At 41.5% G+C, this 27137-nt stretch overlaps 4 protein-coding genes across 5 annotated transcripts; all 4 read right to left on the bottom strand.

The window, feature by feature from the left end:
• Positions 1-194: 194 nt before the first annotated feature.
• Positions 195-7196, bottom strand: LOC135636243 (LRR receptor-like serine/threonine-protein kinase GHR1). 2 transcript variants are annotated; one of them, XM_065147881.1, is made up of 7 exons: positions 7057-7196; positions 6789-6942; positions 5543-5608; positions 4676-5461; positions 3233-4477; positions 1231-2781; positions 195-1007 (listed from the first exon to the last, which is right to left on the bottom strand). In XM_065147881.1, exons 4-7 carry the CDS (start codon positions 4698-4700, stop codon positions 424-426), a joined length of 3405 nt encoding a protein of 1134 aa, XP_065003953.1. In that variant the 5' UTR covers positions 4701-5461; positions 5543-5608; positions 6789-6942; positions 7057-7196; the 3' UTR covers positions 195-423. The 2 variants fall into 2 exon arrangements, with proteins under 2 accessions (XP_065003953.1, XP_065003952.1); XM_065147880.1 differs by having other exon boundaries at positions 6789-7159.
• A 180-nt stretch (positions 7197-7376) lies between these two features.
• LOC135636246 (GDP-L-galactose phosphorylase 1-like) lies at positions 7377-12707 on the bottom strand. Its single transcript, XM_065147883.1, has 8 exons — positions 12512-12707; positions 11612-12085; positions 10466-10584; positions 10327-10386; positions 10008-10238; positions 9739-9921; positions 7974-8225; positions 7377-7726 (listed from the first exon to the last, which is right to left on the bottom strand). The coding sequence occupies exons 2-8, from the start codon at positions 11703-11705 to the stop codon at positions 7532-7534; spliced, it is 1134 nt and encodes a 377-aa protein (XP_065003955.1). The 5' UTR covers positions 11706-12085; positions 12512-12707; the 3' UTR covers positions 7377-7531.
• Positions 12708-13117: 410 nt separating this feature from the next.
• Positions 13118-19666, bottom strand: LOC135636245 (WD-40 repeat-containing protein MSI1). The gene is made up of 6 exons (XM_065147882.1): positions 19137-19666; positions 18169-18495; positions 16906-17055; positions 13892-14016; positions 13686-13781; positions 13118-13584 (listed from the first exon to the last, which is right to left on the bottom strand). The coding sequence occupies exons 1-6, from the start codon at positions 19479-19481 to the stop codon at positions 13356-13358; spliced, it is 1272 nt and encodes a 423-aa protein (XP_065003954.1). The 5' UTR covers positions 19482-19666; the 3' UTR covers positions 13118-13355.
• A 550-nt stretch (positions 19667-20216) lies between these two features.
• LOC135636976 (ferredoxin--NADP reductase, embryo isozyme, chloroplastic-like) lies at positions 20217-24471 on the bottom strand. Its single transcript, XM_065149240.1, has 6 exons — positions 24287-24471; positions 24077-24133; positions 22181-22519; positions 21388-21607; positions 20768-21008; positions 20217-20681 (listed from the first exon to the last, which is right to left on the bottom strand). The coding sequence occupies exons 1-6, from the start codon at positions 24308-24310 to the stop codon at positions 20423-20425; spliced, it is 1140 nt and encodes a 379-aa protein (XP_065005312.1). The 5' UTR covers positions 24311-24471; the 3' UTR covers positions 20217-20422.
• Between the last annotated feature and the right edge of the window lie 2666 nt (positions 24472-27137).

The raw sequence follows: 27137 nt of genomic DNA, 5'->3' as shown, positions 1-27137 counted from the left end.
CAACATTAGGCACCAAAACAAAGCTCATTAAAAGGATACTCAGCAATGTAGTAGCTAATATCCACCACTTACCGAGTATCTCTCCATGCCCTACCTACCGTACAAAAGCTCATCAAAAAGGATACTCAGCATTGTAGTAGCTAATATCCACCCTGCCTGCATGCAGCTCAGAAACAACATGAGAGACTGGTACATATTATCAATGGCGGGATAAAGGATCACTACAGCAAAATTTCAAGAATGATCTTAAGCTCCTGACCAGCATGCACTGCAGCTTCTTTCTGGAACACAATGGCTACACAGATTCATTGATACTGAGCAAAGCTGTAGCAAATCCAAGTTGGCAAGCATCGAGGTAAAGCCAGCTCTTGGAATTTTGCTAAAACGTAAACAAAGTTCTACACAGATTGCTCGGCCGAAAGCTCATATCGATGACAGATCCTCGTACACGGACTTAATACCTGGCCGCTCCGAGAGAGGACGAATGCATCTCAAAGCTATTCCTAGCACCTCTTTCATACCTTTTGATGCAACCAGATTGGCTGCATCAGCAGCCATCATGGGATCGAAGCAGTCCGATCCTCGCCCCTCTGCCACCCTCAACCTGACCCAATCTGTAAGGTCGACGCCCCCTTCCTCTCCGGAGACAACATCCCCTGCGCATCTGCCGGTCAGTAGCTCCAACAAAACCACCCCAAAGGCATACACGTCTGACTTGAAGGACGGGGAGGGCTTCTTGGATGCTGCCAACTCCGGTGCACGGTACCCCAGAACACCTGCATCGAGGATCTGCTCAACTGTTCCTGATTGAGTCATCAGGCGGTGAAGGCAGTAATCAGAAACACGTGCATTGAGGTCGAGACCATCAAGTAGGATGTTAGTTGCTTTAAGGTTGCCATGAGGAGTGGCACGGTCGAAATGGAGATAGTTGAGGCCTCGTGCAACATCAACAGCAATCTTGAGCCGCTGAGCCCAGGTTATCAGTGGGCCTTTCCTCCCGGGTCGATCTGAACGTAAAAGAACAATTAATAGGTTGCCAACATGATCTTTATAAACATGAAGGTGCCACAAAAAGGTTAGTCTGGTCCTTTCCATCCTAAGGATCTATGCCTAGGTATCTTTATACTGAGATAAGAACAAGAAAAACCAAATTCACTAAACCAATAACGATTCTTCTTTTTAATAAAGACATGACAAATAGTGGTGTTGAAGCTCGGAAACTGTGCATACCGTAAAGAAAACTTGCAAGGCTTCCAGGCGAAACATAATCCGACAAGAGAAGTTTCTCATGCTGGGTAGGCCCCCAGTAGTATCCACGCAAACCCACCACGTTAGGATGCCTGATGTTTGCAAATTTCTTTGCCTCTTTAGAAAATTCTTTCTTCTGTTTGGCCACTCCTTCTCTAAGCCATTTCACTGTCAAGAATACCCCATTATCTAATGTAGCCCTGTAAGATGTCCCATGACTGCTCCTTCCCAACACTTCTGCTGGTGCCCGGGATAGCTCCTCCGGAGTCAGCGTGATTGTTTCATCCAAGAAATGTAAATCACCGGCTAGCCTATCAGGTGATCTGACATCCAACCTCCCGAGATTTTCCTGTGCATATATATCACCAGAATCTGGTGACCATGAAAAGCGACTTTTCTTGGATGGTGAAAACCCAGCAACTGCAGCCATCTTCTCTTCTGGATCAAGTATCTCTGATGAAGAACCTTTTCGGGGAGCCATAAGATCATCAGCTGAGATCACCAGCGAGCCACCAGATTCTCTACTCTTGCCTCCTGCAGTTTCCGGCAAACTCCTCTTTTGGTAATTCTTGTCCGAAACCTTGTCAGATCCAGATCCCCTGGAAGCTCTCTTATAATGCAAAATGATGGCTAAGAGAACCAAAATAACAAGGGCAGCAACACAAGCAGCAACAATTGCAGCAATGACAAAAGCTCTCATCCTTCTGTGACCAGGACTTTCAGACGGAGAATTAGCAGATCCAGGTGTACCACCTGGAAACTCTAATCTGGAATTTCCTGGATGGAAAGAAGAATCTGGGAACTTCCTAAGGTTATCCGGAACGGATCCAGATAGATCATTGTACGAAGCGTTGAAGTATACAAGTGTGTCGGGCAGGGATGATGGCAAGGGACCAGAGAAGTGGTTAAGTGAAATATCAAGGGAAGTGAGGGCAACAAGTTCTGTAACAGCAGAAGGTAGTGTTCCAGAAAAGTTATTTGCAGAAATGTCCAGGGCTTGGAGGCCAGTCAAAGAACCGAGACTTTCAGGAAAACTACCATTAAAGAGGTTTCCAGATATATCAAGCACATGGAGGTTGGACTCGTTGGAAAAAGATGGCGAGAACACGATGTTACCAAAAAGCATATTGTTTTCGAGATGAAGCTCTTGCAGTGTGGAAGAGGTTAGTAGGACATTTAGAATAGGACCACTGAGCTGATTGAAACTGAGATCAAGGATGGTCAGCTTGGGATACTGAACAAAAACTTCGGGGATAACATCTACCAGAGCATTATGGGAGAGGTTCACGTAGCCGAGTAGCAAAAACTGGGAAGTTACATCGGGAATAGCCCCTGTCAACCGATTCTGGCTAAGGTCTATGTATTGAAGGTCGTTTCCCCACTTTGCAATTACAGACAAATTCCCAGTAAACTGATTATTTGATAAATCAAGCACCGCACAGCTTCCTTGGACCACAGGAAGCTCACCAGAAATAGCATTAGAGGAAAGATTAAGGATCCGCAAAGTTGTTGACGTGATCATGTTAATATGTCCTGCCATAGAAGTAAAAGAAACATGTCAATCTGCATATGAAAGCCGAATACTAGAGAAACAGTACAGTGCTCCAGCTTCAAGATGGCAATGAAACTGAAATCGTCAAACCGACATAAAACATGTTCCACATGCAATGACTATTCCTTCAGATTCCTTTTTGATATATCAATCCCAAGGTAGATAAGGTTTTATGAGCCCTTGGCACACATAATATAACCAAAAACTAGTAATTGATCACTATAAACAGATATCTTACCAAATATTACCAAAATTTAGTGTTTGAATTGATCTCTAATGTACTATAATCAAGTGACACGATTAGAGATTTCACATAGAAACATGTGACACACATATCATGGACCATTTCCTAGAATTAGTCACAAATATCAAAGCAAGCATACAAGGTAAACATGAAAGAGATTTTAAACTTCCACTAAAATAACTACACACCTGTTAGATCGTTTGCGCTCAAATCCAGTTCACTTAAAACCAGAGAATCTCCTTTGAGAAGTCCACTTGGTAGTAAACCAGTGAACTTATTGTTTCCTAGCTTTAGAACCTCGAGGTCATAGACATAATTAAACCCTGGAAGCTCACCATACAGCTGATTGTAGCTTAGATCCAAGACTTTCAAGCTCCCAAAAGTGGAAATTCCAACTCCAATCAGCGGACCAGTAAGTCGATTGTTGCTGAGATTCAAATACCTAATAGTTTCAGAGATATCTGACAAAGACTTCAGTTCCTTTGGACTTGAAATCAGCAAATTCACACTGAGATCGACATGAATGACACTCGATGACTGCATAAGAAAGTTCCAATCGACACCACCATCGAGCTGGTTCTGGCTCAGATCGATGGACTCCAGAGTGGGAATCAGTTCCATCCCAGTTGGGATGCTTTTGCTAAAAGCATTATGGGAGAGGTTTAATGACACCAAGTTCCTGAGACCTGTTAGTGAAGCCGGCAAAAGACCCGAGAGAAAGTTACGACTCACATCAAGAGATTTGATCGATGCCAGTCCTCCGATGGATTCGGGCACCGGCCCTGTGAAGTTGTTCCCGGCCAAGGTCAAGTTCTTCAAGGTGCGAAGCTTTCCGATACCCGAAGGTAGCTCGCCGGAGAAGGCGTTGTTGGAAATGTCGAGACACTCCAGGCTGCTGAGCTCAGCTAGATTGTCCGGCAAGCTCCCAGAAAGGTTATTGTTTGCCATGGAGAGCATTAAGAGCATCGTCAGATTAGCAAAGACAGAGAGATCGGCGCGGCCAGAAATGCCATGGTTATCGAGGACGACGCCAGCGACGTTCCCACCGTTGCAGACGACGCCGTTCCACGATGAAGGGCAGCCGTTGAGGTCGATGGACTCCTCGTTCCAAGAACCCGAGACGTAGCCGGTGGGGTCATGAGTAATCCCCTTCTTGAATGCAAGGAGAGCCAGGATATCCGGCGAGGGGAGTTGCGCTGCGCAAGGGATTGCAAAAAGAAGCAGCACAAAGATTCTTCTAAGGAGCTCCATTTCTCTTCCGATACCAAATCCAGCGACAAAGCTGTTGCTACTACAACTCGAACGATAGAAGGAGAACCAAATAAGAGCCTCTGAAACCCTAAGTCGTGCTGTTTTACCCAAATCTAGCATGCCAAAGACCCAGCATTTGCGATCAGAGTAGGGATCTATTCTCTCTCCTTTCGTTACAGCAGCTGAGATATCCCATGAGCCGAAGAAGCATCAAAGATTCAAACTTTGAAGCAGAATGGGGGGTTCGGAGAGGGGGATTAGAGCAAAAAAAACAGCAACTTTTCCAAAGATCCGAGTCACGGGCATGAAAAGAAGGCGGCTTTTCGAGGGGAACAAAAATCTTAGAAGCTAAAAAGAAAGGAAGACTCGACTTTTTCTACCTGCGACAAGGAATGCGGGGCGCATTAAGAGCGCTAACAACTCCACCGCAACGAAGGGGGACAAGAACTCAGTAAAGCTTCCAGCGTTCAAGTCCGGCAATCAATGGCGCGGGCCCGCGAAGATACCCCTTCCTCCCCAAGAACCAAAAACACCAACAAACACGAAAGAAAGAAGAACCCTAGAAATCGGATCAAAAAAAAAAAAAAAAAGAAGGGAAGAAGAGGAGGAACAACAACAGCGAACGAACCCTAATCCACACGGGGAAGAGGACGCCTAACCTTAACCCTAGAAAGGCCGTACGGCATCCTCACCGAGCTCTGTGGGCTTTGCTCTGTGAAGCTCGCTTTTATTTGCGCTATATATATTACCCGCCAAAAAGGGCTGCGCGCCTCGCGGACCCCAAACGCCCCTCCAATCCACCGAATTAATCGAGGGAGGTAAGATTTCTTCTATATACCCGCGGCGTCCCCGACCTTTTCCACGGTGGACGGAAGTCATCATCAACATTGTGAAGCAGAGGAGAGCGGGTGCATAAAATAAGGGGGGTGCATTTAGTGCTCGCCAGCGTGGCACTGGGAAGTGGGCCCGGACCGGTGAGATCCTGACACTTGATTTCTTTGACCGCTTTCTGCTACCAGCCGTGGCTGCCACTGTTCACAGTTCCATGGAGCTGTTGGCATGTGAATCGGAGAGAGAGAAGGGGGACGGACGGGCTACCTGTCACTCGGAAAGCTTCTGGTCGTGGCAGCAGGACAAGCGATGTGAGTTGGGGATTTGTGTTAGATCTGCAACCGGAGCCAAAATGAAACCGTCTTAGATCTGAGAAAAAAAAAAATTAGAGAGAGACGAGGACGGCTGAGGTGTACCGAGGAATTGCTTTCAGGTTGTCACGGATGAGTGTCTCAAATTAGTAAGGAACAAGAAATGTCAACCTGCATAAACATCGAAGCAGACAGTGAATGACTTCTGGGCTTGATCTTCACTATAAAAAAGAAACGAAATGTATAATTAGTTTGAGACATTGAAAGGAAGAAAATTAGGTGATTGTATTCACAAACAACTTTTTCTATGAAAAAGACAAAAAAAAAAAGAAAACATTCCATCTGTAAATTGCAAAGACGAAGTCAACAAGAGCAGAGTCAGCTAGCCTGGGAACTGATCGTGTGAGATTAAAAAAACAAAAAACAAATGAATCATAGGATATCATGAAAAGAGGTTTAAGGTAAAAGAAAGAATCTTGGACTCATTTGGTGGATCTGTTGATCGAGTACATAAAATGAGGAATGGATTATGACCGGAACAAGAACCCAGGACTAGTAGTCCAACGGAGCAGAAGGAATGGAGGCTCAAGGTTTGATCAGCATGCATATTTCTCATCTTCCAAAAGGTTCTCATGGGTTGAGAGGTGAAGCCTAGCCTGTTTTTTGTTTATATGATACTAAACCAGTGGAATTGCTTTGGATTCTGTGAGGAAGCATATGTCTTTTATGAGTGGGAGGGTAATGGGGTTCCCAGTCCAGCAGTAAAAAAAGGTAAGGGGGGCCTCCGCAGAAGGCGTGTCGAAAAGTTATCATGGAGTGGCAGATCATGATTCATTGGCAAAAGCCAAATTTGTAGCTGAGACCTCTCGGCATCTGGTTGAAGCCGATCCAGGTGGTGTTCGTTTTTATTAAACAAACACGGAGGGGGCTTGTTGGTTGGACACAGCAGTGACAGGACCCAGAACCATGAATCGTTATGTTCGCGGTTGCTCCTGGTCTCTCTCTCTCTCTCTCTCTCTCGTACATAGACAACAGGAGCAAGGATCCGTGTCATGGAAATCAATACACGACCACGCCCTACGCTGTCAACAACTGACTTCAAAGCCAGGACCAAGTACACAGGTTTATTTATAGGACTAGGACCCATGATGCTCTATGAAATCATCTCTTGGTCGGTCTTGAGAGTTAAGTTGCTGACTCCACAAGTAAAGAAATGGTCGATCTAACATTATGGATCATTCCACTAAGCTTTGGAGCCATGAATGGGTCACAGTACCAACTAAGCTGGGTTGGGCACATCTTTGACATCGACTAAGCTGGGTTCCGAAACTAGCTCGCTCAAGACTTATACCTGACGAAGATGTTCCACGAGTAAAGTTGATCGAAGAAGATTTGAAGCTGGAGATTGCAATAACCATGCGCTTCTTACAGAAGAATACACAGAATTCTCAAAAAGCAGGAGGATTTCATCGGACGGACCATCACGTGTCCCTGTGAAAGGAATCCTGAAACCAATTACACGAGCAGGAAGATCAAAAGTCAGAAACACCAAAAACACACCATGGAAACAACAAAACATACTAGAAGAACATTAGCAGAACCGGATAATAGTTGGCTACCAATGATGACAAGAGCGAGTCTCGTAGCCCAATTGTAGCAAACCAAAGCTCCAACATCAGCTATGTTCAATGAGAACTACTACGGATCGAATCCAAGCCACCGTCTCAAGAGCTCCAACATGACTACGACTAGCACTTATGTGGTAACACGGAAGAAGTAGAAACTTTTACAGTATTGCCGTTCCAAATTTGCACGCATTTTAATGCTGCCTTGTGATCAAAAAAATATTTCACCTAATACAGACAATATCTCAAAACAATACACAAATAACTCAACTTTCAATTCTCCGGACCTATCAAGCAAAACTCTTACAACCATCTTATGCAATAATAAGAAAATAGGTTTCATTAAACGGTAGTAGAGCATGGCATTCCGTCACCATTTTTTTTCGTAGATAGATACAATGGGATAAACAAAAGGGCAGCAGCAGCAGTCTAAGATCCAGTCCTAGTTGCACCACATTGAACAGAAAAATCAAAGTATGAGCTTAACTGCAGCATTGCAACATTGCTGCATGAGATTTTTAAAATTGTAGACATCAAGTGACACAGAAGCCAGAAGCTTTGATATGTCCACCTCTGTGACATCATTAAAATCAGATTTTGCATCATACACAAAGTAACCACCACATTCCCAGGTAGAAAGACGGTATCCCAAAAGTGTATAGACCTGTTTCAAGAAAAATAATATATATATATAAAGCTCCAACTAAGAAAAGCAAAAAAGCAATAGTCAACCTGAAAGTAAATCCAAAATAACCAATAAACTTCTTACATCTACAACACTTAAGTGTTTTTGATTCAGTAAAAAGTGCTACATACGTAACCTTGTACTGATAGTTTCTCATATTTACAATGCACTTGTTAGGGCAATTCATAAGTTTCAATGTATTTGCACGAATCAGTCCAATTATTACCTGAGGAAACAAAAAGATCCTTGTGCCACAGTCAGAGATGAGCAGACTGAATGCAGTACCATTGTCATGCAAATAAGAACACATTTCCCCCACAATTTCAACTAATGCTTTCAAGTTCTTGCTTACGAAAACTACAGCCTTCAGAGGATAATCTGCAACTTCACCGATATATAAACCTGTTGTGAGCAAATTACCATAGATGGCAGTGGTTGGAAGAAGCTCCACTGGTAAAGGATCAGCAAAATAACAAGCCTGTTCAAAAATTCAAAGCAAATTCAGTACAAGAGAACTTTGCTATGTGACATTAAAACTTTGCCAAAGGAAACTAGATGAGAAATTTCTTTCTGAAAATACCTTCTGTCCTAGATAGATTTTTCAGAAGAAAAGAGATCCAAAATGCTGTCCTATGAAATATCAAGCAATTAGAGTCATCGAGTGGTAGCATTCAATGACTAAACCAGAGTTGAACCTCTCAGGTCAACCTGACGGAACCAAATCAAGTCACTCATTGCTTGTTGAGTCAGGGTCAGACAAACCTGACCTTTTGTGGCATAAAAGTAAATCTCACCTTGAGCCATCAACCCAACTCAGCACAACCAGTTGGAGTGGAACCAAATTGTACGTTATTCCTTTTTTTCTCCCAAGAGAAAAGTACACCAACCTTGACCTATCAACCCGCCATTCATTATATGGCAGGGTCCTGGTTGGGAAACTTCAATCACTTAGAGAATCAGGTAGGCTCAAGATCAAGACTAGATTAATCCTACTACCCAGCCAAAATTGATGCATTGTCAGCCACAAATATTGAGTGTGTGTTCACGTAAAGTTATCTGCATGTGCAGAAGGTGGGACCTTTGGTTTTCACAAACCAGTAAAATGAGAAGGAATGAAAAACATAGATGAAAAGGTCATCTGTCTCAGTAGATACCCAAATGACCCAAAGTAGTTAAATAACACAGACCATTGTATCTAGATAACAATAAAATAAATAACAAATCTAAAATTCAAATTAATTATAGAATATGAATCATTCTCAGTAATAGATATTACACATTGTGCTATACAGGCGTGCCACTTTGAGAGTAATATGGTATTGTCTCAGGAAAGCTTTCATATCATATATAGGGTCGATAAAATAAGAATTCCGGATTCATCTATCAGCCCACATGATAAAAGAAAAATGAAAGATTATACAGGTCAAGAGAAAAAATGAATACAGCATTGGCGATTGGAAGGAAAAGCAGGGTGAGCAAGTGTAATGTCAAAAGTTCCTGTCCAAAGAGAATGCTAACTAGTTGTGGGATATCAGGTACTGACACATAGCAGCATGATACATCAATCATGGTGATGACATTGTGCAGCATTCCCAATAAAGGTAAACAAATTACAAACAGGTCAAGGTGACTGTCTTTCTTGGTAATTTCTTTTTACTGAAGACCAATCTAATGATCTCCACAAGTTCATTTATCATGAACATTACCAATACCTAGAGTACTGACCACTCCAAGCTTGTCAGTTGCATAAAAACATAGAACTAGTTACACAATGTCGGATACAAAATGACGAATGCTATAGAATATACATATAAAAGCTAATTGTATCTGCAATTATGGAAAGTCTTCAGCATCTGCACTGACATATCTTTTTCTTCACTTTTTAGAAAAGAAACACATCATATTTATAGCATGTTTACTTTCCAACCAAAGCTCAGCAGCAAAATAACCCAATGACCAAACTATTAAACAAGATTCAGCAAAATGGTTACCTGAAAACATTTATGATCCAAACTTCTAGAAGCATCATAATCAAAAAAGATATGAAACGAGCGGTTAGCTACTTCAGCAGTGATCTGTGACATCAATCCAAGAACTCTTTTATCTAAGAACTGAGGCATCTGATGGACATCATATGGTACCAGGAAAATGTGGCCATATTCAACTGGGTTTGCCTTCAAAAAAAGATCAGATAAATAAACAATTCAAATTGTACAGAAGCTCCATAGTAAGTTGTGAACACATCTGCAAGAGTACTTACATTAGCAATAATCAAAATCCCATCCTTAGGCAGCACAGTTGAATAAACAAGTTCAGAGCCCTCCTTTTCTCCACAAGACACACAAAAGAGTACATCCTCCCTGTGAGTTTTCATATAACTTGATCTGATAGGGCTCAGAGACTGGAAAATCTTCTTCTCAAGATCCATAAGGATATTTATGCACCAATTTTCATTCAACTGAGCAATAAACTTCTTTCCACCAGTGATCACCTGGGAAGGCAGCAACAAGCTTAAAGCTTTAGCAGTTTGTAGATTAGTGAGACTAAACCTATGCACATTAATCATTTGGAAAAAGCACCTTCATTTGGCAACTGGAAACATCATATCTAAGATGACCCTTCCAGGCATGGTCCTCCCACTGCAAGTTCACAGTGTCCATGTTAAAAAAAATCCTAACGGGGATCATAGTACAAGAAGAACTCACATAGCAGGTGTACCTGCGAGAGAAGGACGATGTCCAGTAGACTATGTCTTCCCTCCTCGAAGCACGGTAAGCCCCCACAAGCCCCATCAGTTTTTGTAGGTATACCAAGCTGATAAACATTTGTAATAATGCCTGAAATTAAAAAAAAAATAAGTGTGCAGGAATAATGGCTAGATTTGTTAGTATAAGAAAAACAATGTGCACAACTCATTTCAAGCAGAAACATAGAGTACACAAGCATAGGAATATGTTCAATGAAAAAGAGGTAGACTACTCTCTCTACCAGCACATATAATTAGGAAACCATCAAGAGGCATTTTGAACTTTGAACATATTGGACACAAGTATCTGTTACTGATATCGATTTGTAAAAGCATAGCATCCAAGTCACAGTAGCTGGTATTCCAAAAGCACTTATATCATTGGCAACAGTTAATCAGATATATTTCAAATTCCTTATGAACTTAAAAACAACTACCTACATCTTTTACTTGATTTATTTGTTTCATGCACAACTCCATAAGTCAAGTTGATTAATCATTAAAACAAGGCATCTCCTGAGACTAAGTTAGACACTCCACCCCAGAGCCTAGAGAAACTAATGGAAAGAGTGATAGAAGATGCAAGACACCATGCAACTTTATGCATGTAAAAGGCATTTGACTTATCGCAACAGGAAAACTAGGAAGTCAAACAATAACCAATATAACATGCTTGTATGGGAAAATTCTAAGCAAATGCAACAAGAGAAAAATCTACCAGGCTTCCATATTTTAGGTACTTTGTTGCAAAGCTTTAAATTTTCTTAAACTATTCAAGTGAAATCTAATTTTACTAAGTTACATTGCTTAAACCAGATAAAATTAGAAAATGTAGTAGCACAAAAATGACAAGGATTTCTTTAAAATATACTAAATAGATGCCCTCATTTAGCAAAACACACCAAGCAAGAATATCAGGCATAGCTGAGTTTTGGTGCAAAAATATGGTTTTAAGCATTTCATAACAGATACAAATCCTTATAGAAATGTGAACAATGTTAACAAAATTGTAATTGAATAACCACACTAACTGAAAAAGGGGTTAGGTTATGTAAATAGTCCCAACAAATAGAACTTTCTATTGTGGTAAGGAGAAAGATGGCGAAAAAGCCACTAACTTCGTAGAGACAACTGATGACTTTTAGACTGCTCAGAGCTCGTGTTCTGCTTCAGATACGCATATTCATCTTCAAACTGATTGACCGGTGCCATACTTGTATACGTCTGCGATGCCTAACTATACCACCTATAATCTATATACACTAAACTACTTCCAATCAGATTTCAATCCCACCGCCTGCAAGGAACGTCAGATCCGAAGGATGCCCACCAGCCGAAGGTAGAGCCCCCCTGCCACCGTGGAAAGAAGGGGAAGCAAGCAAAAACTTAGGAAAGCACTGAGAGCATGGGCTTCCCCTTCTACTTAAAGCACGGTACTCTTTTCTTGGAGCCGTGGTTGTGTCACTGAAGCCAGCCCTAAATGGACCAGCAATTCCCCAGCAGTACCGACGGAATCTCAAGAATCGGCGAGCAGCAATTCATCAGCCCCCAGGCATCGACTCTTCGTCAAGAATCTGTATGGTTCCTCGATTCTGCAGAGACGACAAGAATGAGGAAAAAGAATCAGGAGATACGTCTCCAACCAAAAGAATCAAGAACATGTAATCAAGAATTGCAACATATTCACGGATCCAAATCGCCAATCAGAGGCAGAAGACACGTCACAAATATCTCCGTCAAGACATGAAGAGAAACAGAATCTCCAACCGAAAGGTACGATTCGCATCCCACAGATAATTCACCTTTCGGTAAAACTCGATTCCGCCGATTCGACGCAAAAGGGCGTCAGATACCCGAAAATCGGGTCGTAACAGAACAAATCAAAGCGCGGGAGAGAAACGACTTCTCGGAGGACCAAATCGAGGAACGTAGCTACCGATCAAGAACAAAGAAAGAAAAAAATTAAGAGAATTCCGTGGTAAAGATCGAAGAGAGGAGAGGAAGGGAGGCAGAGATACCTCTAGGGTTCCTTTGGGAGAGAGGCGAGGAAGGCAAAGACAGGAGACGGGTGGAGGAGTTTCAAACGCTCGTGATAACCCAGAGGTGACGCTATCGTCGCTATTTATATGCAGCCGTCCCAAGATACTAATAATTGACAAGCGCCTTTTCCATGCGGTCATCCTACCCAGGTTGCCGTCTTCCGCTGTCAATAGTGGGTCCCGCACGGGATCGATTATGGCCTCCGACCGCAGGACAGGTAACAAAGCGGGTAAGAAGACCAAACGACTGGGTGACAGAGGCGTATATGACTCCATCTTGAAGCACAAATCTCCCACAAATTGCGGGACCAAAAATAGTACGTGTAAAAGACACCTCATCCCGTCGGACCTTTATCTGAGCCCCATCCGAGTAGGACCCGCCGAAACAGAGGCGTGCGTCGACCCGGTAAGGGAACAAGCGGGTAACGTTAGGAAGGTACCCTTCCGTGGTGCGATTCCTGTGTCTCGGCCGAGGCACCATTCACGCAAGGGCCTGCTCCCGTTGGCTCACAGATGTCGGGCCCACAAAAGTGGGACCCCTTTCTTCAAACAAACTGAGGGAACACATATTTTGCCTGAATAGAATGATAAAAAGATAAATTAGCATATAAGCTATCAAGAGAACAAAACAAAGTCATTGACCGAGGCCAGCTGATACCACACAAAGATCTAATGACTGACGCACAAGCAGGGATTAGCAGCAGAAACAAAGGAATCACACAGCCACTGCAGCTACATATAGGAGACAGACCATATTATCCTAATGTTTTGTTTATCCTAGATTTTTGGCATGTTTTGTGCTTTCGAATGGAGAATTCGCAATCTAAGAGGCTTTCGGGGGTTCGTCGCCGGGCAAATCATCTTCGTCATGGTATATGTTTTCCGCCATCTGCCATATTTGAAGGATGTTATCCTCGGCAACACTGGCAATGACCCAATCCTCACAGGAATTCCAGGAGAAATCAGATATCTTGCTAGTGTGGCCGCCGTGAATAAACAGCAGCTCGGGCGGGCCATCCTCTGCATCCTCCGGGGTCTGTTCCTCGTCGATCCTGTTTAGGTGCAAGCAGAACACACATCGCAAGAGTTGTCGAGGGTAGTTAACGTTCTACAAAATATGAAAGGATATTTCCGCCACAATAGCACAGATTACCTGCTAAGGTCCCACACCATGAGCCTCCTACCAAGACAGCAAGATGCTAGAATTGTCTCATTTTTTGGATTCCAACCAACTTGGAAAACCTCCTCTCTAGTCAGCACAACAGTGTATACAACAATTTCAATAGTAATAAAAATATAAGAAAAAAATAGAGTAAAACAATCGGTTTAAGAAATGATACACTGTAAAGATTTGCTTACTTGTGGCAGTCCAATGTATGTAAAGCATTTTCAAGTTTCCGAAGGTCAAATAATTTAACGGTTTTATCAGTGGAGCCTGTTGCCACGACCCACTCATTGAAGGGATTGAATGCCAAGCAGTTTACCTATAAAGAATTATGCACCAGAAGTCAGTCCACACTTTTTTATGCCTAGCAAGTTCACCTAATTAGATAACTGTGAAAAAGAAAACAATTGACCTTTGACAAGTAACAAGTGACTGTGATGCTTACTTTTCCTAGGAGTGAGACTTACATATTTTTTGGATATCGAATGCCTCACCCATGTTTGCAATTTGGCAAAGTATGAATTTACCCAGAGAAAACAGCAATCTTTTTAACTCTACAAAACAAGTGCCATGGACCTTCACCAGTTAATGTACCTAAAGCTTGTTTTAATCAAGTTTGTGAATATGCTGAGCAAAATATTTAAGTGATTATTTCTGCAACTTCATTTGGATTTTAGATACTTATAAAGTGAATGTATTTTATAGGAAGGATTAAAAATAAAAGAAAGATCAACAAGCATATTGGTTCTACCATCAAAAGATGAAGATTACTTCAAAAAATATGAACTTGAATGATAATTTGTGCATCTTTCTTGTCAACCTCCTAGAAATTGTTGGTCTGTCTATATGTGCATATTAAAGGGAGCACAGCCAAGAAGTTGTAGTCATCTTTGTATTCATTTGTTTAAAACAACAAGATCTTCATATGTCTGGCATTAAATGGTTGCTCACCTAGTACATTTCTTGTTCACTCAGGTACAACTTAAAATGTGGAGATGTACATCATTTGTCTTCAAGAGCAAATTAAGTGCATCCGCGGGGCATAAATCAGATAACATTACTGAGAACTCGGACAATCCCCTACTTTGAGTAATATAATCTCAATTTTCAGCCTAATCAGCTCTCTTACAGGCTTCTGATTGCCAAATCATCTCGTAATCAACTATGTAATGTTCATAACTAAAACAAAGCATAAATCCTAGTCTACAAATCTTATTGTGGAGACAAATTTTAGCATCATGACCAACAAATAAAAGTCTACATACTACAGACATCTTGGAAAGGAAGACTTTAAAATCAAACATGGAAAACGAAGTAAAAGATGAATGAAAATTTTCAATGCTAAGATCAAATAACTGGATGTCAAAAATAAGTAAATTTAACATTTTGAGACATATTTGCATACTAGAAATCTGGTTAACTAAACCACATATCTTGAAGATTTCAACAAAAAAAAAAAACGGACGTAAGGAAATCATTTATTTAACCGCAACCGGCTCCAACAGAAATCAAAATGGATTTAGATGGATATTATCTGCAACACGCTTTCACCCTATTCCTGCCTCACCTTCCTACAGTCCAGGTGAGGAGGTCAGTTTTAGGTTGCAGAAGAAACAACCAAAAAATACACCATGGGAAGGGAGAGCAGGAGCTGAACTATTTAGAATTTTCTACTTTGTAAAGAAGAGAAAAGATTCCGGTAAGTTGCTGTTTTTTGCACGCAACATTGACACAGACATAAAATTTGCAGTCACCAGCCTAAGTATATACTGAAACTCATTCACAATGCACCAAAACACAACTAACAAAATCTTACTACAAAAATGATAATCTCCATATATTCCAGCCACAAGGAAGATCTGGAGTGTTTGCATGTAAGATTTTCTTTGTACTCCAATATCAGTGCAGATACTCCCGAAAATGATGTTAAAGGAAAAGACCGTAGGCAACTTAAACCTACCAAACTATGGTGTGCTCAGTTCCAGATAAGCTCAGGATTGAGGAAGCGTGGGAAATGGTAACGTTCATTGTGCTTGGTTCTAAGAAAGTGCTAAAGTCAGAAAAGAGGCCTTTTGAACTTCTGAGAACCTCCAAAGACAATCCCTGTGCACTCATAAGTGAACAAAGAATATTCTTTATTTAAAAACTATTTCTTACTGCCAAACAAACACGAGTGTAAGTGCACTTCCACCTTACGAACTTTCTTCCACCCACACAACAGTTTCTGAATTTTTCACTTGCAGTTCTCAGAATGCAACTTCAACAAAGCAAGTTTTCAGACTATCACTTACAGCCAAACACACTATTATATAAGATTAAACTTCATCCACAAAATGTATCACACCAGAATGCTGATTCAAGAATCATTTTAGAATGTGGATTCAAGTATTATGCAAGGAAATAGAAAAAGACAACTTTTTCATTGATACTCAGGTTTAACTCTCTTGAATAAAACATGTTTCCCAAATATAAAAAGAGGCTCTTACCAGGAACGACAATGGTGATCCTATTATTCTTGATCCCCTTGAGGATACCTGGCCAGGTGATGTTCATTGTGGAGAGATCACTCACCGATCACTAAAACTTGAGGTTGATTTTTTATTTTTTTATTCTCTACCTCCCTCCCTCCTCTCTTCCCCCTTCCTCCCTCTCCCTTCTTTCAAGTTAATGCTGCTGGAACTACCATATGCACAGCATCAGATAGCATTTGCTGAAACAGATTACCATGTCAATTGCCGGCTGACACTAAACGTGCTGGAGAACTTAAAATCCTTGATTCTATAACTTCACCAGCATGTTGAAAGTGGAACGATACTTGCATGTTTAGATGTTTATTTAGGGGAACATTTGATGTGATGTCACAGATGTTTATTTGAAAGAATAACTAGTTTCTTTGTAGATTAAACAAGTGAAGGGTTAATGCTAGATACTAGAATGAAGTATCAAATTGAGCATATAACCAAGTGAACTATTTTGCAGATACAATATTTTACACAATTTTACAGATACAATTGGGATAACTTTATTTGAAAGGATAACTATTTTTTTTGTTGATTAAACATGTGAAAGCTCAATGCTAGATACCAGAATGTAGTATCAAAATGAGAAGATAACCAACTGAACCATTTTGCCGGCAAGAAATTAGATAGAACTTTGGTATTTTTATCAGAAGAAAACAAACTGCAGCCTTATAAATCAAGATACTCACCTCACCTTGATGAGCGACAACAGACTTGACTGGCTTGTTATTTGGCACTCGGAGATCCCAAAGGAGCAGATAATGATCATCACCAACTGAACCAAAATAGTATTCATGCCTCAAATGCCAAGCAACGTCCTCAACAACACCATCATGTACCTAAAATACAGGGCATATGGTAAGTTCAGCAGTAAGCACCCACTGGTGTAGGTCATCACAAAGACCCTCAAGCCAAATAAGTAATGATGGAAAATAACTCAAATGTAGTCCCTCTGATTGCTAAGAAATTGGGCAAGGAGAGGGGTAGCCCAATAAAAAAAATCTACCAGTGTCCTACGAAAGCAGGTGTAAAGGACTGTTTTGATGTTCGCAGCATAAACCCAAATTTGAAAGAGCCACTTTCACTGTTAGCAGAAGAAATCTCATGATTCACTAGTTTCCATACAAGCCAAGAAATTTAACACTGATCAATTGAAACAGTGCACAGCCTGAAATTAGCATATTCTGAGAAAGGAAAGCGTCAATCCTTTCAGCAGAGAGATGCAACTTTTTCCTCAAAAATTACATTACTGTTTGCAACTCCACACTTATTTTGGTAGTTATCGCTTCCACAATCTTGCTTCGTTTACCAACTACATCATCATCCTTCAAACTATGTCAACCTGAATGAGGTACTGCTATATACAGAAGTGAAAAGATTCTAAGATGAGGTTTAACACTCAGTTATAGCTACATTGACCTTGATTCTCAGACCAATTCAGATTGTAGCAAAAGAAAACCTAGTAGACTAGTTGGTGTAGGAATAGACCTACATTACTATGATCTCATGCAAACAAGGAGCAATGCCACAAAAATTTCCATATACCAGGGCAATTTCTAATAAGGGAATATGATAAGCTTTGGCATAGGAAGCAATCTCAAAAGCATAGATAAGCTAACAACAACAATAAGCCATTAAGTTCCAACTATTTGGGGCTGCTACATAGCTAATCTAATAAGCAAATAATAAATGACAGCAAAACATGCTTAAGAAGCACTCATATAAAATGTGTCTAATGTTGTCCCTGAACTCTTTTTAAAGCCATCCAAGCTATTTAGTCCACAGTCAAATTCCCTAGCTCATCTGGCATCCAATAACTTTGTTCATATGCAAAATAATCAAAAGGGAAGCAAGAGTAAGAAGACAAAACAGAAGAAAATGAAATTAAACATAGAGAAAGCAAGAATAGCAGTAAATAAATAAATAAGCACATAAAACCCCAAGATTCTCACCTTAAAAGTCTGAAGAGCATCAAGGGCCTTATTTTTAGGAGTGGAATTAATGTCCCACAGACAAATTTGAGCATCATCAGAACCACTCAACAGATGTCCTTGCTTAAACTGGCTCCAGGATAAACCATATCCTTCAGAGTTGTGACCCCTCAGCTTCAAATCAGGGTTGCATGCACCATCTAATGGGGGCTTTGATGGATGCTTACTATAGTCAAAAACATAAACCTCGGCACTAACTGTCTTTGTCGCAATTATGAAAGGATTTTGAGGCATATAGCGAGCTCGGTTGACCTCTCCATCATGATTAATTTGCTGAACTATTTGCACCTGGAAGCAGTCACAAACAATGCGTGTGTGTTAATATAATTAAAGCCACTCTCACGCATCAAGAAGGGATCCTACCGTAGCAAGGTGTCAGGTAGCCCATTAAATCTTGAATTTTTATTTCTTAAAAATCTGCATGGAATAAACAACTGTATGTCGGTTTACTGATCTCACAGTCACATTTTATCAGTCATGTTACTGCCAAAAGAAGACGCACACCGTAAGATATCTCTTCTAGGCAGTTACTCAAAGAAGAAACAATATGAAGAAATACTGTGAAACTCATGGCATACTCAAAAACATGTTTTTACCAATTTTTCAAACGGGTTCCGCTACAAGATAATAAGCCAAAGAGAAAATGGATGAGACAACCAACATTTAGAAGCCCGTAACCGCTACAAACCTAGAAACCAAAACCAAGTCTTGGAAAAAGAAAAGAAAAAACATAGCAATAACCTAAAATCACACTAAAGCAGAATTTTGTTAAAGATAGCAAATGGAAGAGGAAAGAAATTTTTCGTCTTGTTAATAAACCAACGAAAAAAATAAGATTTTTTTTTTTCTCCGTCAACCTAATCATCACTAGATAAAAGAAGTGGTTGAGTGTTAAGCGAGGAGAGAAGGGGCAATCGATCTGAAGCCACCTTGCCGCCGGCGCAGCCGAAGCCGCCGATCTCGCCGTGCTCCTCGTCGTACTGGCGGGCGTCGTACTCGGCATCCTCGAGGGGGAGCTGGACCTGGGCGAGCATGAGGTAGTTGGGCTCGTTGTCGGAGGTGTGGGTGCCGAGGATCATCTTCTGCACAGAGTAGTCCTTCCCGGCCGGCTCGTCACGGTCAGGGAGCCACTGCACGGTGAGGGAGGGCCATTCGAGGGCGTGGGTGATCACCAGGTCGTACAGGAAAGGGGTATTCTTCTTCCATATCTTGTACTCCTCGTTGACGAGCCGCTCCTCCATCTCCCCCCGGAACTCCTCCTCGTCCTTCGCCATCCCTTCCTTCTCCTCCCTCTCCCCTCCCTCAAACTTCGATTTTGGCGGGAAATATAAGAGAAATTTGGCCGTAGAGTAGGGTTTGGAGAAGAGAAAGGAGCAGCAGCAAACGAAATCGAGAAGGGTTAACGGACGCCTCGCGAGGAGAGAGAGGGAGGGGTGGGGAGGAAGAGATATATCTATTAGGGTTTTTCGTTTCTAGTTTATAAAAGTAAAGGGGCCTTTATGCAAATTTTCCCTCTCTTTTGGTCCCGCTAACGATACAAATACCGATTGGTGATGGTGTCGGGTCGGATCCACGTAGGATCTAACTCTGAATCCGATAAATGCATGCAGTCAATTAGGATTGGTTATCGGATTTAAAAGGATACACACCCGATCCAATAATGGCCTACGATGCCCAATTAGGATAAGACAAACAATTACACTGTATTAAATCCTATGATCACATTTGTTTACATGGATATGAATTTAAATGAATATATGTGAAATTTACATGGATTATTTTGATCATATTCCTAGATTATAAATCGAACATTGACAACACAAAGATTCGAGTATCAAACACCTGCTGCATACTCTTCAATGATCGAAATTTACAACAATTCATAAAATTTGATCTTGGTGAGCACCATCAGAACACTGTTTGATTACCTTAAACACTAAATGCTAATCCAGACAGCTTGCAGAAAATTATGAGAGAAGAACATGTCATAGAGAGAAGTCTGTGCCACATCCAAGAGAAACTGCTTCTCTTATAAATTATTGACTCAACAAAAGTTGAAAGTAGCTTCACAGAGATGAATGGATGTTCTTCCACTGTGAATGGACCACAACAATGGACTCTGCTATTGAGAATAAAATCACATGACAAGAAGATGTGATTTCATGTATTACATCTTCCCGAAGGCTAATCTGATTTAAGCTTGCCATTTTTTTACCTAGTAAACCTCAACATGCCATTGCTTGTTCTTCTTCAGCTGAGAGAGCTTGGTGTCCCAACTCTCTCCTCTCTCCTCAGCAACTCTCTTCAGCGTATCTTGAATTCCAGGCATCATCCCTTTCAAACCACAAAAGTAGATGTGGGCACCTCCATCTAAAAGCTTGAAGATTTCATCACTATACTCCTCGATCTTGTCCTGGACATACATCTTTCCCCCATTCTTGTTCTTCTGCTCTCTGCTAAGGGCCTTTTCATACCTAACAATTTCAGGGACTTCTGGTTAAGCCAAAAATAGGACTTGAGTAATTCAAGATGACGAGAATATAAAGGATGATCCAAGCACCTAAAGTTATCCGGATAGTCCTTGAGGTAGCCGGTAAATTCATCATCATAGAGAAGGCTGTCAGAGTTTGCAACCCCCAAGAAGAGCCATGCAAGGCCACCAAATTTGTAAGTGGGTACAGCTTCCATGAACATGCGGCGAAGGTATCCACGGAAAGGAGCAACCCCAGTCCCTGTTGCAATCATGATGTGAGTGGCATTTGGATCCTCCTCTGGTAGCAGCATGATTTTTCCCGAGGGTCCTGCGATTGAATGTAAAATTGTATTAAGCAAGCAGTAAGGTTAGATACTTTTCTAACAAAAGAACAACCCTTAGTCAATAGTACAAGGCACCACAAGTCTGCTGTTGCAGAACCCACAGGCAAGAAGCTACAGGATCCAATTAAGTGCATATCAATAATGATGCTATTAGTTTAACATGATAAGATTCGTTAATAGAGAACCACAGATGTTACCAAAAGCGAGGATGGGGAATATAACTGATCATAGGAGAGTCAAAAACTGCTAGTTGTATAATTTACAATTTTTAACCTTCTTGAGGAAGGGGAATAGGTTCAAAACATCAGAAGTTTGTAATACATAACTGTTCACTTTCATGAGATTACAGCTGAGCAAAGATACCTGTGAGCAGAATCTTGTCTCCTGGCTTCGAGTCACAGAGAAAATTGCTGCAGACACCGTTCTTTGATGGGTCCTCCTTCCCAGTCTCAGCATCATAATAAACAGCACGACGGACACATAGACTAGCTGTCTTGCCATCAAATGAATCCCCATACCTAGTCGATGCAATAGAGTAGAGACGGACATTGTGGGGATTCCCAGGTTTCTTTGGGTTCTCACCCTGCAGATATATATTGAACAAATTGAAGAACGTATATGTCTTTAACACAAAGTGGCTAATGCTTCAATTCAATTAATAGAAGTGAACAGCAAATGGTGAACTGTAGATATTTATAAAATGAAGTTTCCTTGCATTCTAAATTTTTCTGTTGGAAATAACCAAAATTTTCTTATTCAACGACCCCATTGGCTGCATCTCATACTTTACAGGCATTAAGAACCTAAAATTCATTCATACATAACTCATGGAATCGTAATAAATTAATTAACAGATTAACATATAGAAAGGAGTAGCAAGGTTGCAATTGAATATCAAGATTCAAAGGATAGAAATAGACCAAAGAAATGAGAAAATGGACAAGAACATGACTATATAAGCAAAATCAATGGCAGGGGGAAAAAGCCAATTGGAAATTACCACCATAGTCAGGAGGAAAATGTAGGAACAAAGAACATACTAAATTAGAACTTGAATTTGGATATGTCTAAAAAACAGCAGAAAATTTTCTAAATTTATAAGCCTTATTCTTTATATACCGTTTCATGAATTTTGAGCATCAAGAATAGCACTTACAGGAGGAATAACACCATAACTTTGCCCTTCCCAGTAAGGCACATTGCCTCCATGATCAATTACAATATGGCATGTCTCACCAGGGGCATTTGGGCCCACGAGCCTCTCAACTGAGACAATTGTTGCAGTATAGGGTTCCTTGGGCTTGTACAAATTAAGAGGGGGTTCTTTGGCATTCTCGAGTTCCAAAGGCTGAACTGGAATTTTACTTTGGACAGTTTGTTGGACAGACATAGATACCACCTTGCACTGGTACTTTGTTGATGAAAATCTGCTTTTCAAATTCACAGATGACAAGGGAATCCATAACTTGTTGTCGTAGCTAAGATTATTGTTAATCTGATAGAACAAAACAAGCCAGTGTTACTGTAAAAACAAAATTATACGAAAGCCGCATGCTTAGTATAATGCCACATAAAGTTTAAGGAGCATATACCATAAATTCTGTATTTATACATTTTACAGCAAAGTTCCATGTAAAATTGACAACATAAAAAGTGTATCTCCAAAACGAAAAGGAAGAAGAAGTAAACAATCAAGGATGTCTACAAAATACAGCATAATTGATCTGAAGATTAGGATGGAAAAAATATAACTGAGATTCTGAAGGTCCATAAGACCAATGAACTATTTAAGGTAATGGCAGTTGACAAAATATTTCTTAAAGAGAAAAGGCAACATCAGCAATAGCACCGACTTGCATCAGAATGTGCATGGATAGATAGTCTAATCAATAGAGCAAAAAAGACTAAGGCACAAGACTAACCATCCCTCTTGCACATCAAAAAGCTCAAGTCATCCTCCAAAATTTCCGTCCATGAAAGTAGTTTAATGTTAAGTATATTCTTCAATGTAAGTTTAATGCCACTGTAACAAATTGACTTAAGCCCTTCTGCATATCAGAAAGAACTTCAAATAAAAAGAGACCAAAGAAGAGAAAGAACAACTTTCAACTTTTCTTTTTGTTTTGTGTTTCATTCAGGAAATTACCGTACACTTGTGAACTTCTTGCAAAATGCAAATCCTACTTTCTTCGGGGTAGAAAAACAAACACAAGCTGAAAATGTCATTCAACTCCAGCCTTTAGATTGTAAAAAAATAAATATATAAAGTGGGTATTTATTTGTCTTATCTTGTTAAACAAAAATTCTGAGCATTAGCATATGGAATATGTAAAGATCATGTTTCACAAACAAACCCAACTTTTTGCCATTATTTGTGGACTCATTCTGAGCCATTCAATGTCTTCAATTCCAGCTTAATTTGAAGTGCACTAGCCATTTGGTACTAATTCAATGGTCCTCGACACAATTTTTACAATTCACCAAAAGCATTACAAAGATACTAAAAATTGGGTTGTATATAACAATTAATAAAATGCATGCGACAATTTAGTGACACAAGTTGGTTTTGCCTGTCCCCGTATAACAATTTCTTCTAGCTTTCAATTGAGTGCCACAATTTAGAATGAATGAAACGAATGATAAGATGGTACAACAAAGTATCAACATGTAATTGAAGTCTTATAAAACTGAGGTGACAATTTTTAACAACCATGACGATCTAGAAAATTGCTGGTTTTTCTCAATAAGGACTTAAACCACAGAAAGGCTCCAGCTTGGTGACAAGTTCTCACATCACAATCTATTTTAAGTCACATGAACAGATCGAGCAACTGACAGACTCAAGTTCACCACCCCTTATGTTGTCCGTGTCTAGTGATCCTACCTACTGAGACGTTCTAAACAAGCAAATGGCATAGACTAGCAATCCGGGTTCCAAAATAACAAATGGCTGGTGCTCATCCGCACTACAAACACTATTTTGATGGTGAATAGGCAATCAGAGAACAAAAGGCAGCTAGAAAAGAAACATATAATCTCCTCGAATTGTCACCTTGAATCCGGCCTTCCTCAGCGACGCGTCCGCTGCGACTGACGGAGAGACGGATGCCTGACGAACAGACAAACCATAAATCTCCATATCGTATCCGTACACGAAGAAACAACCGAAAATTTAAAGAAAACGACAAAAAGATCAAGAATTTGCACGAGATCGAGGCCGAGAACCGAATGATGAGAGGAGAAGACGGAAGAGATCACGTACCAGAGCTCCTAAAGCGTGCGCCATGGTCGCTAGATCTATAGGTTTCCTCCTCCTCTTATAGGGTTCGCGCACGGTAGAGAGAGAGAAAGAGAGCGCCCTTCGGGACGAGGAAGGGGCGAGCAGGTACCGCAGCCGCCGCTCCAGTAGCTATGTTTGGTTCCCCCCCACCCCGCCCCTCCCCTTGGAGTGATGCATTTACGAGAACATCCTCACTCGTAATGCCCATCAGACCAATTTACACCATATTTACAGAAAGGTTGTTCACACTCAGACCAGTACAGCCGTCCGATCTCTGCATCGACGGCTAAAAAGCATTCCCCTCAAAAGAGTAGAATCGTAATCACGCTATTTTTGCGCACACGTTTCTCGAATGTTGTCGGTTTGCCCTTGGAACCCTCTTTAGCCCCTCCGCCCACGTTTCTCTGCCACAAGTCAACTTAATCTCAATCTATGAACAGAAAACTTAGATTGCTTTACATGAACTAAGGAATCAAAAATTCTTTTAAATATACTTAAAATATTTTACTAGATTTAATTAAGATTTGGAGATATAACATGAATGAGCAAAATAAGAGGAAGAAAAGGCCTAGTTGTCACCTTCCATCCCCATTAAAAGGCAGCAGCTCCAATGTTGACCATGAAAGAGCCTGAAGAAAGACGAAACATTTGGGTGAGAAGTTTGGAACTTCAAATAGTTCCAAACATGAGATTGAACATAGAATTGCTTTAAATGAGATGAAACAGTAAGATAAGGAAGCAAATTCTTCACAAAATTACCAGAAAGATGCATTAATCTGACACTGGTCCATGATGATGACGCAGAAGCACACAGATATAATGAATTATCAAGAAAGAAGTATGCATCAGTCTATCATTGCCAGCCAGGGAAAGTAATCACAGAGTAAATCCTTTGGAATTCCAGAATGCTTCTCTCTTTGATCTTGGAATGACTTTCATCACTAAAGGAAACATAGAATGTTGTGGATTCAGAGCAAGCAAGCTCTGAATCCATTGCCTCAAATGCAGAGGAACTGTCACGGTTAATTGCAGAAGCAGAACCTTCACAGATGAAGAAGAAGATCCATCCCATTCTTACCTCCATCTAGAGCAAGCTTTGGTTCATATTTACTGACTTCAGGTTGTACACAGTGGTTCTGCTGATCAACCCCATAAGCTTGCCTTCAAATCTTGCAGAGAGTTCAGACCAAAAATTTGGCTAACAAAGAGGTTTGACATGAACATAAAAGGCCAGCAGATGAGTAGGAAATGGACCTCATTCTCTTGTTTCTCAAAAACAAGACAATGTTCAAGAATTATCAATTCAGAGAGAGATAAATCCAACGATATCACAAAAAAATGGCATACGAATCAGCACCTTCGTAAAAATTGAAGTAGCAAGGCGAGGCCGATTACATGAAATGCTGAAGTTGCTTGATTGACTCGACTTCCTTCAGCGTCTGCTAGGGTTCCGAATTGGCGAGAGAACTCGTCGTACGGCGATCTGACGGCCTCCGTCGTCACCAAATTTACCCTCACAAAAACGGCGCCTTTGCTCGCCTCAACAGTGAACGAAAAATGGCACCCTTCGTCGCTCACCAGAAAATAGCACAGCAACCCCTCTGGCTCCTCCAACTGGCGATCTCAACACGTTTTGCGCGATGACATTGCACCGTCCTCTCACGCCTCTTCGACGATTCGATGCAAAGATCTTATCTTTCTCCAGCTCTCCATCGAAAACCAACGAAATCACGGCAATCCTGCAACCAAATCGCATCACACTCCATCCCCGATCACAGAGATGGATAGACAGAGAGAAAGCGAGAGGCGGACGATTAATGACGTCATCTAGTTCACCGATAGGCGCTTTCGTAATTATACGGACCCACAGGGTCGTTTTCGGGATCACACCACTGTAGATGCATGGCCCGGTGGCACTCTCGTAATTCAAAGTGTCTTACGTAAACGAAAGTACAGTGGCATTTTCGTAATTGAACGCAGCCCCAGCGGGGTGCGCGTCGTCGTGCTGCGCGTTCCTGCGCCTGCTGCGGCCGCGGCCGGCGAACAGCGCGGCTTTTGAGGCCGGCAGCAGCAGGAGGGATGCCGAGATCATCGAGGGGCGGCGTAATGATTAGGCTGATGGTGCTTCGAGGATGCGTCTGTTCACAGAGCCATGGACGAAGAAGAGTTCTGCATCCAAAGCTCCAACCGTGAGGACTGCGCGGAAGACTGGTCGTGGAAGGAGGAGAGTACTGCGTCCATGAAGACGTACGCCTCCCCCTCCATTTCCGTCTCACTGCCTCTGCACGAACTTTTGCGGCATTGCTTCCCCCGTCTGAGAGAGAGAGAGAGAGAGAGAGAGAGACAGACGTCTCCGCCGTGGAGTTGCTGGCTAGATGGGCTTCCTCGACGCATTGGTCAGGGAAGGGGACCCTTCACGGTCGCGGGTCCCACCGGAGACTGGATCATGAGTGGTCAGGACGCGGGCGGCTCCCGTGGGGCCCAATCCGTGCCCACCCGACTCGGGTACGATGATGGTGTATGGCGCTCGGGATACGTCACGCATACGGTTGTCTTTCCCACTCGCGTCTCGGTTGCCCGAACGTGACCTATCCTTTGGTTGGGTGGCATCATGGCCCTGCAGGTGGGTCCCCCTCGCACGTGCCATAAGTCCCAACGCATCGGGGCACGATGGGTGTTTCCACTAGAATTCTACAAAACATTTTGCACCAACTTCCTGCACCAGATCCGAATCCCGTGGGCCCCGGGTCGTACGCACACCGAAGTTCGACGTAGGTATTATTCCAGAGCATCTTTTACGTGTGTGGTACCGCCGACACGCGCAGCGACGAGA

This window comes from Musa acuminata, chromosome BXJ3-4, assembly GCF_036884655.1.
Source record: "Musa acuminata AAA Group cultivar baxijiao chromosome BXJ3-4, Cavendish_Baxijiao_AAA, whole genome shotgun sequence".
Taxonomy (NCBI): domain Eukaryota; kingdom Viridiplantae; phylum Streptophyta; class Magnoliopsida; order Zingiberales; family Musaceae; genus Musa; species Musa acuminata.
Note: the sequence above shows the minus strand (reverse complement) of the source record. Positions and strands in the feature narration are given on the sequence as shown.